The 16,180-nt window shown below is 52.7% G+C and overlaps 9 protein-coding genes across 9 annotated transcripts; 6 read left to right on the top strand and 3 right to left on the bottom strand.

Annotated features, from left to right (window-relative positions):
* Positions 1 to 194: 194 nt before the first annotated feature.
* J4E92_002910 (uncharacterized protein) lies at positions 195 to 1,265 on the top strand (the record flags this gene model as incomplete). Its single annotated transcript, XM_051494310.1, has 1 exon — positions 195 to 1,265. One exon carries the CDS (start codon positions 195 to 197, stop codon positions 1,263 to 1,265), a length of 1,071 nt encoding a protein of 356 aa, XP_051355989.1.
* A 276-nt stretch (positions 1,266 to 1,541) lies between these two features.
* Positions 1,542 to 1,977, bottom strand: RPL38 (60S ribosomal protein L38; the record flags this gene model as incomplete). Its single annotated transcript, XM_051494309.1, has 3 exons — positions 1,542 to 1,594; positions 1,648 to 1,776; positions 1,914 to 1,977. The coding sequence occupies 3 exons, from the start codon at positions 1,975 to 1,977 to the stop codon at positions 1,542 to 1,544; spliced, it is 246 nt and encodes an 81-aa protein (XP_051355988.1).
* Positions 1,978 to 2,306: 329 nt separating this feature from the next.
* J4E92_002908 (uncharacterized protein) lies at positions 2,307 to 2,862 on the top strand (the record flags this gene model as incomplete). The annotated part of the gene is made up of 4 exons (XM_051494308.1): positions 2,307 to 2,342; positions 2,428 to 2,521; positions 2,591 to 2,637; positions 2,764 to 2,862. The coding sequence occupies 4 exons, from the start codon at positions 2,307 to 2,309 to the stop codon at positions 2,860 to 2,862; spliced, it is 276 nt and encodes a 91-aa protein (XP_051355987.1).
* Positions 2,863 to 3,359: 497 nt separating this feature from the next.
* On the bottom strand, positions 3,360 to 5,125 carry J4E92_002907 (uncharacterized protein; the record flags this gene model as incomplete). The annotated part of the gene is made up of 3 exons (XM_051494307.1): positions 3,360 to 4,348; positions 4,443 to 4,896; positions 4,946 to 5,125. 3 exons carry the CDS (start codon positions 5,123 to 5,125, stop codon positions 3,360 to 3,362), a joined length of 1,623 nt encoding a protein of 540 aa, XP_051355986.1.
* A 1,249-nt stretch (positions 5,126 to 6,374) lies between these two features.
* IDH1 (isocitrate dehydrogenase (NAD(+)) idh1) lies at positions 6,375 to 7,752 on the top strand (the record flags this gene model as incomplete). The annotated part of the gene is made up of 5 exons (XM_051494306.1): positions 6,375 to 6,407; positions 6,478 to 6,535; positions 6,590 to 6,664; positions 6,715 to 7,618; positions 7,668 to 7,752. 5 exons carry the CDS (start codon positions 6,375 to 6,377, stop codon positions 7,750 to 7,752), a joined length of 1,155 nt encoding a protein of 384 aa, XP_051355985.1.
* Positions 7,753 to 8,046: 294 nt separating this feature from the next.
* Positions 8,047 to 8,952, bottom strand: J4E92_002905 (uncharacterized protein; the record flags this gene model as incomplete). Its single annotated transcript, XM_051494305.1, has 2 exons — positions 8,047 to 8,866; positions 8,930 to 8,952. The coding sequence occupies 2 exons, from the start codon at positions 8,950 to 8,952 to the stop codon at positions 8,047 to 8,049; spliced, it is 843 nt and encodes a 280-aa protein (XP_051355984.1).
* A 308-nt stretch (positions 8,953 to 9,260) lies between these two features.
* Positions 9,261 to 10,131, top strand: J4E92_002904 (uncharacterized protein; the record flags this gene model as incomplete). The annotated part of the gene is made up of 3 exons (XM_051494304.1): positions 9,261 to 9,330; positions 9,385 to 9,618; positions 9,674 to 10,131. 3 exons carry the CDS (start codon positions 9,261 to 9,263, stop codon positions 10,129 to 10,131), a joined length of 762 nt encoding a protein of 253 aa, XP_051355983.1.
* A 273-nt stretch (positions 10,132 to 10,404) lies between these two features.
* J4E92_002903 (uncharacterized protein) lies at positions 10,405 to 11,618 on the top strand (the record flags this gene model as incomplete). The annotated part of the gene is made up of 2 exons (XM_051494303.1): positions 10,405 to 10,737; positions 10,788 to 11,618. The coding sequence occupies 2 exons, from the start codon at positions 10,405 to 10,407 to the stop codon at positions 11,616 to 11,618; spliced, it is 1,164 nt and encodes a 387-aa protein (XP_051355982.1).
* A 494-nt stretch (positions 11,619 to 12,112) lies between these two features.
* Positions 12,113 to 15,266, top strand: J4E92_002902 (uncharacterized protein; the record flags this gene model as incomplete). The annotated part of the gene is made up of 5 exons (XM_051494302.1): positions 12,113 to 12,232; positions 12,267 to 12,590; positions 12,726 to 13,174; positions 13,231 to 14,381; positions 14,428 to 15,266. 5 exons carry the CDS (start codon positions 12,113 to 12,115, stop codon positions 15,264 to 15,266), a joined length of 2,883 nt encoding a protein of 960 aa, XP_051355981.1.
* Between the last annotated feature and the right edge of the window lie 914 nt (positions 15,267 to 16,180).

Below are 16,180 nucleotides of genomic sequence, written 5' to 3'. Positions count from 1 at the left end.
TTCCTATTCTTTGCTCTCTTTTCCTGCCTACCCTTACATCGTTGCTTTCGCATTGCTCGCACACCTTCCCCGCCAGTACATAGAACAGAGACGCCTAGCATCGGAAAGTCACAGTCAAGAGTGTATCTACGGAAGAGCAAGACGAAGCGATACGATTCTTCATCTACCATAACCATCTCACCAACCGAAACGCAATGTCAGGTGCAAGCATGAAGCGCATTCAAATCACACCAGACGGCTCGGGTCCACCTACTAAACTCGACACCGATGTTCCTACCTCTCTACCCGACGCCAAAGAGACCAAAATTCATCCCCAAAACGCCCCAGACGCTGCAACGAATGCCTCCCTCTTCTTCGTTGGAACTGCCACCACAATCCTGGAATGGGAAGGTATCCGTATTCTCACTGATCCCAACTTCCTACATGCTGGCGATCATGTTCACCTGGGACCAGGCGTTGGTGCGACGAGACAAACGAACCCCGCCATCGATTTGGAAGAGTTACCGAGAATCGACGTGATTCTGCTGTCGCACTACCACGAAGACCACTTCGACCGGGAAGTAGAGGAGAAACTGTCAAAGGGACTCCCGATCATCACTACACCACATGCCAAGGAATGCTTGACAGGCAAAGGCGAAGAGTCGTTCAAGAACGTGCATGCGCTCGACTTCTGGAACAGCTTGCTCCTAGATGTATCGCAGTTAGACGAAACAAACAAAAGCGGTCAGAAGCCTAGCATTAAAGTCACAGGTGTGCCGGGAAAGCATGTCCCTCCAGGTCCACTGAACGTTGCGAACGATATTCTTGGCGCCGTACCACCTACGAATGGCTGGATGGTCGAATTGGGGTATTCGAATGGTTCTTCTGGCGACGGTAGCGACTTCGAGAACGGATATAGGATCTACATCTCTGGCGACACACTGATGGTGGACGAGCTCAAGGAGATCCCTGAGCGATACAAGGATCGGAACATCGATCTGATGCTGGTCCACTTGGGAGGCACCACGATCCCCGGGCCTAAGATGCCGTTGCTGATGGTCACAATGGATGCCGAGCAGGGTGTACAGCTCATGCAGCTCATCAATCCCGACCTGACGATTCCAATCCATTACGACGATTACGATGTGTTCCTGAGCCCGCTGGACGATTTCAAGAAGGCAGTGCATGCGGCGGGTCTGGACAGCAAAGTCGTATATCTGGACCGCAAGGATCAGTACAAGTTCAACGTGAAGCAAGGACAGAAGCCGAAGCAATCGCTGTATTAGTAGCCCTATCGGTAGTGACTCTGTAACTAGCTGTTCAGCAAAATTGACCATGATACATGATGATTCTTGGTGCACGTCGGAAACAGGCTGTGGTGTTCGGAATGAAGTTTGACTTTTTTCATTCCTGGTGGTAACCCAGTGTGAAGGGTTCCGTGATGCCATTGAACAAAATTTATCCGTTGAGACGCCGTCCGCCCATGCCTTCGTGCTTCGTGCGCATCGTGCGTTGATGTCCTTGCACACTTCTGTCCTCAGTCCCTCATGCGTTCGATCCGTTTATGCGTGCTTGCCCTTGGGGTTCTTCTTGCCAACGTCGGTGATGGTAAGACCTGCGGTTGTTAGATTCGTGTCATTGGCGCTGGAGTATTGGGGATGTGCGTACCCGGGGGCAGACTCTGCTTGAGCTTCTCGGCCTTGTCGGTGTCCTTAAGGACGAGGGTGTAGACGTTTGTTGAGCATCGGACCTTGAACTTGATGTTGTTGACCTTCTTGTTCTTCTTTATGCGGGCGGCTGCGATAATGTCAGTCCAGTGCTCTCATCACGTTCGCTGCCTCGATCGTCGCAGGCCTCTGCGGCTCGCATTCATCGTGCACAATTCCTCCTCCTACTGCGACCGCAACCTCCCCCGGAAAAAGTGGTAGACGTACACTTGGCATCCTTGCGCCTGCAGATCTCGATGAACTGCTTGATGTCGGAAACTTCGGAAGGCATCTTGACGATTTGTGTGTGGACGGGTCGTTGGAGTTCGGGATCGTGAAGTTCGGAGACGCCTAGGCACAGGCCAAAAATGCTGTGGACTCGCTTGAAACGCACGGGCTGCGAAGGGGCTGCCCGCAAGCGTTGCTGCTTTGGGCCTAGTGGGGTGACGACGAGTGTGGCGCGAACCAGGAACGCCATGGCTGCGTCGCATGAAACAGTGTTGCCTACAACCCTATAACTGCTGCAATTCTTATCCAAAGTTCATCTCGCTCCTCGTCTCGCTCAGAACCCCTTGGATCTCTCTCCACACAGGCACACACAAACAACTTCCACCCTTCAGCATGCCGACCCCCATCGATCGCGCGGTGCAACAACGTGTAGGTTACTCATGGCTCTCCTGGCATCTACTTTACATAGTGGGCCTTCTATATGCCGCGGAAAGTACATGCTGACACGATTCAGGGCCCTTTCTTCGCTTTTGCCGCAGTCGTCGCTGGTGTAGCAGCATGGAGCATCTGGGGACAAGACATCTTCCCTAGTCAAGACCCTACTGGCGGTACGTCATTCTGAACCTCTTCATCGCCAAAGCATCTCTTAAGTCCAGGTTTGCTGACAATGATTTCAGACCCAGAAACATGGACACATGATCAATGCGTTACCTGGCTCAAGCACGTAAGTTCTCTAAAGCCTCGGTGTGACGAAGGACACATGATAGCTTTGGCTACCTCTCAGCTATTGAATATCTTCGTCAAGCTGAGGTACAGGCTGTTGGTGGTCTTCATACTAATGCCACGGCAGAGAAACCTACACCCCTCTCCCATCGCAACAACCGCTGAGCTACTGGAGCGGATCAAGGCGAATATGAGGGTAGCCAGAGAGCGAACACCGGGTCAATGAGCACGTGTAGTCCAAGATGTCTATCCGAATCCAATAAATTGCAGACTTAGTTACGGACTTTTGTCTATTAAGAAACCCTTGAGCCGAGTTGAATAGTGCTTGCGCTTTTCACCCATAACTCCTGCAGGATATCATGGGTAGTCGCCAGGCTGAGCCATCGTTGATCGATCGAACATCAAATCAACCCCGACTACCTCCAGGCCTCACCATATTTTCCCCTCCATAACACCTGCAAAACACCTCGGTAGTCGCCTCGCTGAGCCGTTGCTCGCCGATTGAACGTCATATCAACCTCAAATACCTCCAGGTCTCATCGTATTTCTCGCCAAAACACACCTGCAGAATACCACGGTAGTCGCCTGGCTGACCCATTGATCGTATGTCCAGAGCATAGAAAATCTTGACTTCCTCCCGGCCTCATCATATCGCATCAACGCCGTACTCCTCCCAACAGACTTTTGCCCCGTTTACTACACTCCACACCCTATCTCCACGCCCTATTCATTGTCGCCGTCCGCCTTCTTGAACTCCTGTAGGACCTCAACGCTGGCGTTGTAGTGCTCTGCCTCCTCAGTGTAGGCGCTCTCCATTTCGATCATCTCTTGGTTGAGACGGTCCAGTTCCTCAGCCATACGTTGCTTATATGGACCCATCTGCTCATCGATCTCAGCCTGCTTCTTGGCGGTCTCCATACGCATCTTTCGCATGTCCTCGAGTTTCTTGCGCTGGTCTGCGAGTTGGCGCTCAATCGAAAGCGTCTTAGGTGTAGAGGAGCGCGGTACTACAGGCTGGGCTATAGGTAACGTGGGCGTAGGCGTAGGCATCGTACGCTTTGGCTCTGGTGGTGTTACGCCGTTGGTAGTGGAAGATGGACGCTTTGCCGGTACAACTGCTGGGGTAGGGGTACCTGGCTTCTTCTGACCGTTGACTGTGCTGGTACTGATAGACGCTGGTTTTGCGACCTGTTTCTTTGCCGGAGTGTTGGACTGCGGGGGTTTCTTTGCTGTAGCCAACGGGGAAGGGGAAGGCTTTGTGACTGTCTCCTTCGCTACGGCTACAGATTTGTCTGGGTGCACGTTCGCGGGCTTAGTACCGGTTCCTGGAAGGCTGGATACTTTCGCAATCATATCGGCTACCGGCACAGAAGGCGCAGCGGCGATCTTTGCTGTGACTTTCTCACCACCGCTACCGGGATTAGAGGTAGAGGTGCTGTTGTCAGTATCTCCATTGGCAATTGCCTGCTTGGGCGTCGCAGTTGGTTGTTCGGAGGGCGCAAGGGCCTTGTTCTCTGACTGTGCGCTTCTCGCTGGCGTGGTGGTAGGCATTGGCGATTCTGATCGCGACGAAGCATCTCCGTCGTTCTTTGATGCGGGCCTTGCACCCAAAACCAGAGGAGGAAGAGGCTCCAGCGCTAGAGTATGCGGGTCTGCCAATCCCGGATCGTTGGGGTCAAAGGTCATGATCATGTCTCGGTCCTCGAAATCGTCTGAGTGCTATGTTAGCTTCGTACCTGAGAATGAGTTTGAGCAGCTGACCTTCACTGCGATAATGGAAACGAAAGATGGCCCATGGCTCCGGACCGGGACGCTTTGCATCTGCCCTGCGCTTGTGCAGGCTCGGCTGCGTACCCTCCAACGGAACGATGTTTTCTTCCAAAGACATCTTCAAAGTTGGAGGTACCTTCTTGTAGCTTGCCTTCTGCTCCGTGCTGCCCGGATAATCCTCTTCAACACCACCTTCGATTTCGTAGTATTTTCTCACGTTACTAACTTCGTGAGAAACACCCAATTGTCGCGTGATGTACAAGCGATGCTCGATCGTTCCGATGGTTTCAGGCCCGTCACCTTGTGTCATGACCACATTCAACAGAGGAGTTGCGGTCATCTCGGTGTCGATGGTCTCTTTCCCATTCTTGCATAGGAACTTTTCGGTATCAATCTTCCTGTTGGTCTGCAAGCTTACAGCTTTTGCGACATATGAGTTGGCTTTTCGTAGCACTCCGTCCACGATGGTGTCATAGGCCACGGCCAGAGTCTGAACATTCGTTAGTTACATCGTTCAGACCTCTGCAAGTATTGCGTACAGTGCCCGTGAACCTGCCGCCAACTCGAGGCTTGTGACCTTCGTCAATGGCCACATAACAGCAAATGGCATTGTCTCGTGAGTCGATGTACTGATCGTATTCCTTAAGCGCCGCGACCTGGCCATCGACATAGATGTTGACCTGTGCTCTTCGGTCGCTGCCCCTTTCGATAACCTTCATGATGGAGGAATTCGTTATGAGACGAAGAATGAGTATGATCGAGGCGTATCTTGCGATGACCCAATACCTTATCTCGCGTAGGCTTGGACTGAGTCGAAAGTCAACGTGAAGTGACTGGTCGCTTGAGAGATACGGAAGTCGCTACTGTACTAGATTTGGCGTGACTGAGTTGGGTACGTGCCAAACTGCAGAGGAAGTGTCTAGGCGCCGGATCAAATCCTTGTTCACTAGCAGTATCGACAGCGTGAGAGGTGAGGGATGTTTGGAACTACAAGCGCCTCCACCGCCGACTGTCGCGCTTTGGGGCTTCGGTAGTCCCGTGCCTGCTGTTTTGGGCAACTAAGCGCAGCCTGAGCCTGGGGAAGGAAATTTGGTATCAGGCCGAAACGGAGAGAATATTCGAGATGGGAAGGAGTGGAGAGAGAGGAAGAGGGTGCGTCTTGAAGATTGGGAGACCTGATGAAGACGGCAGAGTAGTGAGGTGAAGGTGAGGCTAGTTAGGCGGTTGACACGTGCTAGAGGAACGCTGTGATGCCAGGGACCGCCACGTCTGCGAAAGCCCAAGTGAGAGTGACTGCATGAGCGCTCACACACCCAGTCAGATAAGACATACCGAACCTAGACTGCTCTACGGAGCAGCACGACTTCGAGAGCCCACATGCTATGTAGATTGCTAGAACAACTCCATATGATTCTCTCGCCCGCCCTCAGAGTGACAATCTTGACCGACTTGAAGTTTTCTATTAAAGGCCTGTGGGTTCTGCCATCCCTATCGCATACTTCAAAGAGGGCATTTGGCATACTCTGGGAATTTTTGTTGATGGGTCATTGTGCGCTCCTGGAGCGATCTTGCACTGATCTCCTGAACGTGAGCTCTTCCATAGCCGTCTATCAGATGATTTCTGTTGTAGGATGAGATGTCTTGCTATGCAAATCGTAGCCCATGCGATCACATGCAAATGGAGCCGTGATGAATTAGGCAGGCACTGAGACTGTGAAAATCGAAAGAATCGTCCGGAGTAGAAAAACTGCGAAAACGAGAAGAAACAATTGTCGGAACGAGTGAAAGACATCGTTGCCCTGCGTCGGAGATAATAGAGAGAGCGAGCCGCGGCGGAAGGACGGATGTGGTCATTCGCCAAGCGCGGTTTCTTCCTTCGGTTCGGATGCATTTTCGGGGGACGGCAGCTTCAGCTTGTTTCTCTCCACCTCAAATCCCTCACCACCAGCCCAACGCCGCAACTCCACCATGTTGTCGAGGACCTCTCAAAGAACAGCGCAGGTACGAGCAAGACGATGCGCCCGCAATTGGCGGGCGCGGTGGGATTTCGAGTGCTAATGCGCCTGTGCAGACGCTCCTGCGGGGCGCGAAGCCTGCCTCCCGATGGGCACCCGCCATGGCTACCCGCTGTACGAAGACCACGTGAAAGATATCCAGAAATGCAGAGTCTAACGCGGCGACAGCAATGGCCACGGTCACCCAAGACATCTTCAAGCCCACCAAGTTCGGCGGCAAATACACCGTTACCCTGATTCCTGGTATGCGCGATAGCCGCCTATAAATGGACATAGATTCTGAACATGCGCAGGTGACGGTATCGGTGCTGAGGTCTCCGAGTCGGTCAAGGAGATCTTCAAGGCGGACAACGTGCCCATTGAGTGGGAGCAGGTCGACGTCTCTGGTGTCGACTCTGGCAACGTCCACTCCGAGGAGCTCCTCCGCGAGTCCATTGCCTCGCTCAAGCGCAACAAGCTCGGTCTCAAGGGTATCCTCCACACGCCCGTCGAGCGCTCCGGCCACCGTTCCTTCAATGTTGCTCTCCGTCAAGAGCTCGACATCTACGCCTCCATCGTCCTCCTCAAGAACATTCCCGGTTACGAGACGCGCCACAAGGACATCGACTTCTGCATCATCCGTGAGAACACCGAGGGTGAATACTCTGGTCTCGAGCACCAGTCGGTCAACGGCGTCGTCGAGTCGCTCAAGATCATCACCCGTGAGAAGTCGGAGCGCATCGCCAAGTTTGCGTTCGCCTTTGCGCTCGCCAACAACCGCAAGAAGGTTACCTGCATCCACAAGGCCAACATCATGAAGCTCGCCGATGGTCTGTTCCGCAACACCGTCAAGAGGGTTGGTGAGGACTACCCCACTCTCGAGACCAACGACATGATTGTCGACAACGCCTCCATGCAGTGTGTCTCAAGGCCCCAGCAATTCGACGTCATGGTCATGCCCAACTTGTACGGAGGTATCCTTTCCAACATTGGTGCTGGTCTCGTTGGTGGTCCTGGTATCGTCCCCGGTTGCAACATGGGCCGCAACGTCGCCGTTTTCGAGCCTGGATGCCGTCACGTTGGTCTTGACATCAAGGGCAAGGACCAGGCCAACCCCACTGCTCTGATCCTGTCCGCCGCCATGATGCTCCGTCACATTGGTCTCGATGACCACGCCAACCGCATCTCGCAGTCCGTCTACAAGGTTATTGCTGACGGGTAAGTTCGAATTCCAAATGAAGAGCAACACATGACTAACATCATCTAGTACCGCCCGCACACGCGACATGGGAGGCAACACCACCACCCACGAGTTCACTCGCGCAGTCCTTAACCAGATGGAGAAGGCATGATTTAGCCATCATGATCTTCGTGTTTGCTAAGCTTTGATCTAGCGCGATGATACCGTCACATCTAGGCCTCGGCTCACATTGGGTTAACCTAGGATATGGAGCAATAACATATTTTCTTAACGATTGGACGCAATGGCACTTGTACAACTACCAGCTGGAATGTGAATAGAGCTGTACTTGTAGGTGGTATATAGCATGCTGCATGATTGAATTGACCATTCTTATACCCTCGTGAAAATGCCAGACCCAGAACTCCGTGCTATGCGTAACATCGTCATCGTGATGTGGGTATATCTAGAATTGGATCCTCCTCTTCCTGCCAGTGTACTTGGACGAGGCCTTGACGACCTTGCCTTGTCTCTCCATCTGCTCCTTCTTCTTCATAATGTACGCCTTGCTGCCTTTGCGCTCCTCGCCCCTCTTCATGCCCTTGGCCTTTCTCCGTGCATCCTCGACGTCGACGCCGTCCATACCCCTTACAACGCCCGTGATGTCGCCATCCAGCGCTCCGCCACCCACAGTCAGAACAAGATACGTCTTCGCGCTCTTGGTCCCCATGTCGTCCTCTAGAAGACCCGCACCGAAACCAGCTTTGATCGCCGCCTGCGCTACCATCTTCTTCTGCGCATCGTTCTTAGGGTAGAACTGACAAACGGCTCTCCCTCCCCTCTTCAAACTCGCATAAAGCTGGTTGAAGAACCTCGATAACCTGCCCGCAGGACTCTCCTCGCTCGTCTCAGCATTGCACAGCCATTGTACTGCACTGATGCTAATCGCTGCATCGAAAGTTCCCGGCCGAAACGGTACGCCCTGCCCCGCATCCGCCAGCAGCAAATCCCCCTCGACCTCTTTCTCCAGCGCAACGCCCAGCATAGACGCGCTGATGTCGAAACCAATCCACACGTGTGGGCCGCCGGGTGTGCCTTGTTCAGCGGAATGCGACAGGATCTCGCCGCTGAGACCGGAGCCGCAGCCGACGTCGAGGATCATGGATGGCGAGGTGAGCGCGAGGAGGGAGAGGGCGCGGTGGGTCATTGTAGATTGGATCTTTTGAATACGCGACGAGGTTGTGTATTTGCGCGATTCGGAATCATTGTAGAAGAGGTCGGGTGGTCTGCAGACGGGTAAGCGCTGTGTTCTTCGCTATGCAATTTGCGGTGTTGGGAGAATTGCGTACAGGATATCTTCGGGGCGCGACATGGTTGCGGTTGTCAACTCTGAATCGCTGGACAATTGACTGTAGTATTCTTCTTATCGCGTGGAAATACGGAACTCGTTTGCGCAGTGATTGTCGGAAGCGAGCGTGGTCTGTCAGTCGCTCGACGCAACGGCAGCCAAGAGTTCGCACGACTTTTTGGAGTTGGACCCCACACTCTGGCGCGGGTCCACGGGTTTCTCCGCTAGCCTTGATGCCACCTTTGGACTGACCTCATCGTGCCGCGGCCAAACTTCCAGCCTTCCACACTTCATCCCTCTTCGCATTCCCCTGAAGTGTGCCAAAAGTCAACATGTGGATATTACCGCTGCTTGGATATGTCGGCGTTATCCTGGGCTTCGCGTTCCTGACGCTTGCGATAGGTACTTTGCTGTGATGCTCTCGGTCTTTGGCTTCATGGGGCTAACGCAACGTAGCTTCCGGCCTGTACTACCTTTCTGAACTCGTCGAGGAACATACCGTCTTCGCGAAGAAACTGCTCTACCGGCTCATCTATGGCGTCGTTGGCATACAAACGCTCCTTCTCGTAGTCGATAGGTTTCCAATTGGACTCAGCGCATTGAGTGTCGGGTCGCATTTCATCTATGCGCAGAACCTAAGGCGGTTCCCTATCGTCAAGCTCACGGATCCACTCTTCTTGGCCTCTTGTGGTATGCTATGATGCTTGGAAGTCTCTACCGGCGCAATGCTGACCATCATTTCCAGCTCTTGTAATCGCGAACCACTACCTGTGGTTCCGCCACTTCAGTGCTCCGCCAGCGAACTCGTACTCCTCGTATCCCTATTCTCGCGATGCCAACATCCCCACCTTCACCGAAATCGCATCCTACTTCGGCCTCTGCGTCTGGCTAGTCCCCTTCGCATTGTTCGTCTCCTTGTCTGCCGGCGAGAATGTCCTCCCCTCGATGGGCTCAGAGTACGCGACCGGAGATGGTAGCAGCTACATCACGCCAGGGACAGCACCAGCACCAGCATCATACGGAACCGGAACAGGCATTGGCGTCGGTGGAGCCAGTAGTGGCATGGAAGGGAAGAGGAGGGCGAGAAGTGGAACAAACGCAGGCATGGCGAAGGCTGTCGTCACTGGCGTCAGAGAGTGGGTTGGAGAGACAGGAGAGGTTATGGGGCTGTGGAAGGGTGAGAGGACGAGGCCGACGTTCTAAGAGCTGGGCCTCTATGGGATACGATTGTACGAGTAATGTGGATGCTTCATGCAAAAGATTGTCGCGGATTGGTTGGTTTGCCTACGTGCCTGCACTTGTCTCTTCACCTTGCGAAAATCGCGCCATTGTCGTGAAAAGCGCCAAACGATATGGCGCACGCGACTTCCATACCCACAGGCCTTCACTTTGTCTCACCCCACTTCCCACCTCAACTCCGCGCCACAAGACACTTTTGGGGATCTCTGATTTACCATTCCTACACCTTCATTCGCGATGGACGACGTACACTCCTCACGCATATACAAGGTGCTTCCGGTGCCCCAGGTACCCCAGATTCCGATGCTGCAGCGCGAGACTGCGTCTATCAAGCCAGAGAAGATCGATACGCGCAGCGCTCGCAATCTCTTGTGCAAGGTCTTCAAGAAACCCTACGCTCATCCGCCTGCTGCGAAGAAGTTGCAGGGCAATCACGTTCAATTTCTACTTGAGACGCCTATCGGTCGCGACTTCAATCTCATCACCGCCGCTGGCGTGGAGTTCAAAGTACATTCTGTCATGTTGATTGGCGGCCCGAAGGCTTTACAGGAGGGACTGTTTCCTGGTGGTGTAAGCATTCCCTTCTGTACATGTGCTATGATCGAGACTAACACGGCCAGGCAACAATTCCAAACCCGCCAGAGTTCGTCAATTTGCCGCCTCACTTCCATCCTATCCTCATGGACCGAATCGTCAACTTCATCTACACATCGGACTACCTGGTCGTCCGGGACGGTAGCAAGCAGCTCATTCAGAAGAACTTCAAGTTCTATCACGCGACTGTTATTCCAGATGTCAACCCGCCCACCGCCGCTACGACCGCTCTAGTCGACATACATGACTACACCTTCCATCTCCACATGTACGCTCTGGCTGAAGAGCTCGACTACGACGCGCTGAAGTCAGCTGCCCACACTAAGCTCGTCCAGCTCTTCATTAACGTGCGCAACGAAACTCCCTCCGCGATCAAAGACGCCATCAACGCTACGTTTGCCCCGTTGGGTAGCCCATCCCGTATCTGCAAAGACGAAGAAGGCATATTGCAGCAACTCGTCGTAGCAGCCGTCCTCGCCCACGAATTCAAGACCTGGACCGAAGCAGACCAAAAAGCATTCAGTGACGACATCCAAGGTCCTCAGTACGCCGACTTCCGCAACGCCTACAACATGGTCAAGGGCGCGAACCAGGATCTTATTGAGATCGGAGATACTGCTAGGTCGTTGGCGGCGGAGCGCAAGGCGGGTATGGAGCGTAGGAGAGCAGCCAAGAAGGCCGGTGTTGGAAACGTGGAACAGAGTAAGCTCATGGTTGGAAGCGGCTCGCCTTTGAGCGTGTTGAGCGCGCGGCCTGCAAATATGAAGGATAAGTTCAAGAGGCGTGTAGAGAAGCGGGGTGTTAGTTCGGTTGCGAAGGTGGATGGAGATGAGGATATGGATATGGAGGTTGACTAGACTGCTTGTCTCGTGGCAAGATGAGCACCCTGGAGTCTACGTTGACTTAACGTCGTCTACTTTGCATGCTTTCATCTTGATGTAGGCTGCAGACCTGTTTGGGAGCTTCTTTGTAGGAGATGCTTTCCCGATTCAACTTGCCGAGCTTGAGATAGTACGTAGATTGTAATGAAATGACAGTAAAACCCTACGAGTTTATCATTGGCCAGATGCGTCGTAGTTCTGCTCTGTGTTCGTGCGCAGGTGTTGATCATCTAGGCAGGGGGCAAGTGAGAGGTGCAGTTGCTTGGTGAGAGAACCTAAAGCGGAGGCGCTCGCTTCCGACTTCCGCCCGAACGCCTACATCATCTTTTCCCGTCCTTACACATCCCCGCCAACGACGAATAATCCCAACCAGCCAATCACCTCATTTTTGACATTGATCGAGCATCACTAGCCTTTCATCGGTCGTTCCTATTTTTGCGAAATCAAGCCGCGCTTCGGTGCCGGCTGTCATGGCTTGCAACAATTGGGAGAAGCTGTGTAAGGCTCAGCGCGACTACCCCAAAGCGAAGTTCGCAGACTCGTTCGTACAAAAATCGCTCAAGAAGACACCCAAGAACCCATTTCTCTTGGTATGCTAGTCGACATCGGAAATTTCATTCTTAGGCTAATTTCGAGCAGGCATGGAAAGCTCGGTTATGTCTTGCATTGAACAATGTGGACACCGATGTAGCGAATTTGGTACAACAGGCCTGGGAGCAGCCAGGGGTGAACGATATTCGGCTGCTGTCCTACTTATATAAGATCTTAGCCGACGCTACGCGGAAAGATCAGGATAATAACCTAAACATCAGCGGAGTGGGCGACGGGAACCTCAAAGTTTGGCAACGTGCTGCGAAAGCCTTGGGACGCAAGGAAGACCGTCAAGATCTCTGGTCTGCTCTAGCGAATGTGGCATTGGCAGAGGAATGCTGGGAAGACTTCCGCCTGGTACGTAAGAAACCGGCATCTGGCCACGACCTGGTTGTATCTCGACACCTTTGGGAATGCGCATCTCCCCGCGCCTTGTCGCTACCAATAAAACTACAACAGGGTGAGATTAGATTTGGTACTAACGCTTGACAGGCTGTCTTTCACTACAGTAAAGAAACCAAGGAGGGCGCTGGATCTACATCTGCAAAAAAGCATGCCCACTTCACGCAAACACTCGCTATTCAACTCGCAGCCGAACAGCAGCGTGGGCTTCCCCAGGGCGAGATGAAAAGCAGACTTCAATTCGACCTGGCTCGTAGACTTTTGAAGCAAGCATACGAGGCGGCTCCAGATGACCCCATCGCTTTCAAGGATATACGCGACTTGCGTTTTATGGGCGAGATCTTCGCGCGGCAAGCGAAGTATAGCGAGCTGTTCGAACACTGGAACCACCCGCCTGCAGCCCTCCAGGACCTTATGACGAAACATCGGGGTGACTTGTGGGGCATGAAGATTAGACTTGCACGGCAGAGCAAAGAATGGTCTCTACTTGAAAGCCAGTGTCTTGCGTACATTGAGCGCATTGTATCACAGCAGGAAAGGTATGTTGAGTCAGCGGCGAAGTGTAACATTATGAAGTGGCTGCGGGTTGCTGCAGCGACTTCCAAACCCTACTTATTGCTGACGTTCTTAGCCTTCGAGAGACTTGTGCCTGGAAGAAAGATATTTGGACATCCTTATTAGCCGCCGCGTACGCAACACGCTCCGCTGACGATGCTGTTTGCCTGATCTCCGATATCACAAGTCGTACTTTCAACCCGGAGGAGTTCCAAAGCCAAGACCGACCCTTGAGACTTGCGTACATGACACTTCGCCAGAACGTCGCTCCAGGAACTCCAATGCTGGCCGACTGTAAGACGTACTGGAAGAACCACGCGAACCTCATCACATGTTACGCAGATATTCGACCATTCCTAGACGGCATGACCTCAAAGGACCGAGGAGAGCTCTGGGGTTTTGCGGAAAATCACTACGAAGACGCGGGGAAGTTGTTGGCACAGAATCAGTACCCAGCTCAAGACTGGATTGTTCATTGCGGCAATCGTCTCAAGATGTGTTATCTTTTCTGGATATCACTCTCCACGCCCTCTGCTCAAAGGTGGCAAGGGCTCATGGAGGTACCTTTGATCGCCGCATTGCGAGCCCCTCAGTTACGGACACCCAGGTCGCCTGAAGGTTTTGTTGCAATATACACACTCCTCTGGATTCACCAAGAAGCTATGCGCAACGAAGAACCCGATCATCCCTTCGAAAATACGCCAAACTCACGAGTTCTCCTTCAAGCTGCAATGTTAGCGCGCCATTTGGTGGCGAGCGATAAAGAAAAGCAAAACAGACCGCTGGCACTACTTGCTGCACGGCTGCACCTAAACCTCGGTCTAGGAAAATCCGCTTTCCAGTTGTACAGCCACACCAAATGCAAGGAGATGCTAGTGCATACTTTGTCACCATTTGTTCTGTCACGCATCTCACTGACACATCCATTTGGTGCCAAAGGCTACCAAGGATTCTCAGCCGAAGAGGAACTAGGAAAAGCTGTCGGGACAATGGAGAGGATGGAACGCAAGCTTAATGAGGCAGTATGTTCTGATCTCCAGTCGCTTCCATGGGATCAAGCTATGGAACTCTTGGCCGCGAAACGGGATTTCAAGTCGAGCTTGACAAAGCACATATGCAACACAGAGAGCCGTCGCATAGCACGACTCAAGGGTGAACCGATCGATAACATTCCCGTTATCGACTCAAATAGTATGTTGCACTCATTTCGAACCTGGAAACTGGCTAATCCATGCAGGCTACCGGAATATCAAGGACGTCGTGGATAGGACCATATTCCCCAACTACGAGCACAGTCAGCATCCTGGACCACTTTCATACATCATGCCCAACGGTCTTCCTGAAGTTCATTGGCTGGCCAAGAGCCTTGATATCTGGGACGCTAGCAGTAGATTTCTCTATAGAGAGACACAGGTGTTGGAGTTCAAGGGCAAATGGATACACCAAGTTGCCATGCCTCCGGATCATGTCTGGGAGACTGAGCCTGACATGACGCTTGCGGAATACCAAGTTGAGGACACATGGGAGGCAATCAACCTCATCGTTAGGACGATGACCTTCCCAGAACTTTCCTTCGAGGCGCTTCCTGGGGCGCTGGAAGCACTTCTGTTAGAGGTTTCCACGATGCGACGTGCAATGGAGAAACTGCGTATGCCTGGCGCCACGCACCAAAAGCCCGAAGACGAACCCACCATGTTCCACGAGAATATGCTAATGTCCTGCTATACCAAGCTCGAAGTCCTGCGCGCACTCATCAAGTTGATCGAACACCTACGCGAGAAGGTCATCAATGCGAAGACCCACCGCATGAAGGCCAAGTTGCCAAAGAACTGGGTCAGTGATATGGAAACTCAGACGAAGAATTGTTTCGAGGCGGTACGGGATGTGGCGCATAGCTACATCAATCTCATCGAACAGAGAGGTCGTGCTGCGATTAAGGCGCAGGTGCGGTGGGGCAAGACGGGTGAGGCACTGAAGCATGTGCTGAGTGACGACGATGTCGACTTCTACGCAACTGAGTATGTTGATAGCGCACTACAGGCATGGAGGGGTGTGCTACAGGTTAAATTGAAGTAGACGGGCAGATTACAAATACATCTCGCTTATCATCCCGCATGCCGGCCTCCTCAGGTGGGGTTCTGCGAGGACATTCTAGCTCGATTATCAGACCACCTCAGACAAGAAAAACAACTGAACAGGTCTGCAGATTACATTAAAACAAAAACTTGCAATGTAGGTGACCCAACGTCAACGTAGCCCTAGAGACTCCAGGGTGTTCAGTTTTTTCTTAGGTTGGCGTGAGACTAATACTTTCCTCCACTTGCCTGCGAAGAGATTATGGCAATGAATGGCGACTGATACATCTCAGTGAAATCTTAGATATGATTGAGCAGTCGGGTCTGCGCCTGGGTTGCGTCGCATTGAGATTGCTGTATTTTACGTTGCTCTTGACAAAATACTGCTGCTTTCCTGCACTTCACAGCTAAATGAGGGAGGACACACTGCGCATCCTCGCACCTTCACACTCAATTCTGAGCAGCGACTGTCACTTACAACACTCTTTCCAATCTACGTCAGATCCAAGTGCTAGCGTTGGTTGTTTAAAATGAAGCTCACCTCGTGAACTCTCCAGGCTCCCGTGTGCAAACGCAGACGCTGTATCCGCATAACCCAACTCACTCGCGTTCACCTCATTTTTAGTTCCGCCATCGTTACTCTCCCGCTATTCACCGAGGATTGCTTCGGAGTCTCATTATCACCGCATCACCGCCGACTCGGCTTTTCGTTTTCCTCCACTTCGTTGCACTCTCGCCGCTTGCTTCTGCACATCCCTCGCTGTCTACACCACGCAAGCTCTTCACCATGGCCTTCAACCCCACTGGAAAAATCCCTTGGACAAATTCGCTGTCGGGACCCGGTTCTACCTCTGGCAACCAGTCAGTAGATCACACCGACGACGAGCTAGGTGAACGTACGGCCTCCGACTCGGC

This window comes from Alternaria infectoria (genome assembly GCF_024043175.1).
Source record: "Alternaria infectoria strain BMP 0036 chromosome Unknown scaffold_3, whole genome shotgun sequence".
In the NCBI taxonomy this organism is placed as follows: domain Eukaryota; kingdom Fungi; phylum Ascomycota; class Dothideomycetes; order Pleosporales; family Pleosporaceae; genus Alternaria; species Alternaria infectoria.
Note: the sequence above shows the minus strand (reverse complement) of the source record. Positions and strands in the feature narration are given on the sequence as shown.